Raw genomic sequence first — 1,731 nt, 5'->3', positions numbered from 1 at the left:
TATGATTGGGGTAATTTCTAAAAACCAGGAGCAGAGAGATACATTCTCAAAATGATAAAGAATGTAAGCTGGGCATTTATAGCAAATGAGGAGGCATGGAGAAGAAAAACATGGGAGAGTTGGAAAGAATGAGAAAGAGAAAGGAAGGGGAGGAGAGAGACAGAGAAAGATTTCCTGCCATGTGACTCGGGGCCCACTGCCGCCCTATTGCTCCTGCGCAGTTTGGGGGTCCACGTGCGCCACACGCCCACGCTCTGCTTGCTGTTTACCGCCGGGGTCTCAGGAGCAACTTCCAAGTCAGAGTCTCGCTGTCTCCTCACCAAGTAGAAGGCAGCTCTGTAGAGGCTCAGGAGCTCAGGAAAGCCTCTGCACACTCAGGAACATGAGCGGTCGGGCTCGAGTGAGGGCACGAGGCATGGCCCCCCACCATGGTGCCAGAGAAGTGGGGAGCACCCCAGGAAATCTCATGGTGAGTGTTTCTCCCTGTCCTCCCTGTGGCCATCCCTGCATTGCTTCCCTCGACCTGCTTCTCTTCCTTGACTTCTCTTTGCTTCCCAGGGTTTCCACCTTTTTAGCCCCCCCCCCCCCCCCAAGGGACTAGACACTGTTGTTGAGACCTGGAAGAGCAAAAGGCACTGTGGATAGATGTGGAACCGCCTTCTACTTTCTTAGCGATAATTCGGCTTGGTAACTCATAGTAGAAGTCCTGTCCAATTCAGATGTGGCTTAAAGTCTGCTGCTGTTGGTTGAGCAAGCGCTCAGAGTGTGGCTGTTTGCTGGTTTTGGGTGGTCAGACTGAACCAGTCCTGAGTAACAGCTACATACCCACGAATTGGAGAAACTTAGCCTCAGACCAGAGCCCTCAGTCTGTGATCATTTTGCCTTTGTTATCCTTTAGTGTTCTCTTGATTTTTCTCTTTAAAAAAAAAACAAAAACAAACAGGCCAAGGTACAACAATTTCTTGGGCAAAGAGAAGTTTCTGCAGAGAAAATATTAATTGCCAATAATGTTACTAACTGGTTCTGTGGACTAGTTTTGATTCTGTTTACGGGGGTTCTCAGTTCCCACTTCCACCTCTTACCCTCTGGGCTCTAACATGGCCACCTGGCTTGTGCTCAGATGCCAGCGGGCTCACGCATGGCAAGGGGAGAGGGCTTCCGCTTCTCCATAGCCTTCACTGGGGAATGACCTCCTCCCTCAAGTCCCTCACGGTTTCTACCTCTTAGTGTTTTCTGCTCTGGATCGTGGTAATTTATATCAGACATGATACCGCTCTTGCCTTTTGGCAACCTTGTGGGTTGTGAGTTGATTTAAATCTGAGCAAACTTTCTCTCTGCTTTGAAGGCCATGTTCTCCAGTCCTGGGGACAGTCAGGTGTCCAGCAGTGGAGCCAGTGACATTTCACAGTCAGGTAAGTGCAGCTGGGTCTGTTTCCCTGACTCCTTTGGCCTGAACAGAGCGGAGATACCCACCAAGCCCTGAGACAGCAGGCTCCATTGACCACTCTGTTCCCTTTCCCACGGGTCATCAGACACACGGGTCATCCTCACAGGGGCCGTCCTCACACGGGTCCACCTCGCAAGGGTCACCCTCACAGGGGCCAACCTCACACGGGTCATCCTCACACGGGTCATTCTCACACGGGTCATCCTCACACGGGTCATCCTCACACGGGTCATTCTCACAGGGGGCCGTCCTCACACAGGTAAGGTTGTCCTCACACGGGTCAT

General features: G+C 51.7%; 1 protein-coding gene across 1 annotated transcript in view; it reads left to right on the top strand.

Annotated features, from left to right (window-relative positions):
• The first annotated feature begins 382 nt into the window (after positions 1 to 382).
• Piwil4 (piwi like RNA-mediated gene silencing 4) overlaps positions 383 to 1,731 on the top strand; it is a 37,438-nt gene continuing 36,089 nt past the window's right edge. The window contains exons 1-2 of the mRNA XM_005371688.1: positions 383 to 469; positions 1,346 to 1,412. Of these exons, the coding sequence (XP_005371745.1) occupies positions 383 to 469; positions 1,346 to 1,412 (154 nt within the window). The remainder of the gene's footprint in view (positions 470 to 1,345; positions 1,413 to 1,731) is intronic.

This window comes from Microtus ochrogaster, unplaced genomic scaffold (genome assembly GCF_000317375.1).
Source record: "Microtus ochrogaster isolate Prairie Vole_2 unplaced genomic scaffold, MicOch1.0 UNK121, whole genome shotgun sequence".
Lineage (NCBI taxonomy): Eukaryota > Metazoa > Chordata > Mammalia > Rodentia > Cricetidae > Microtus > Microtus ochrogaster.
This window is presented reverse-complemented; position numbering and strand designations above follow the sequence as displayed.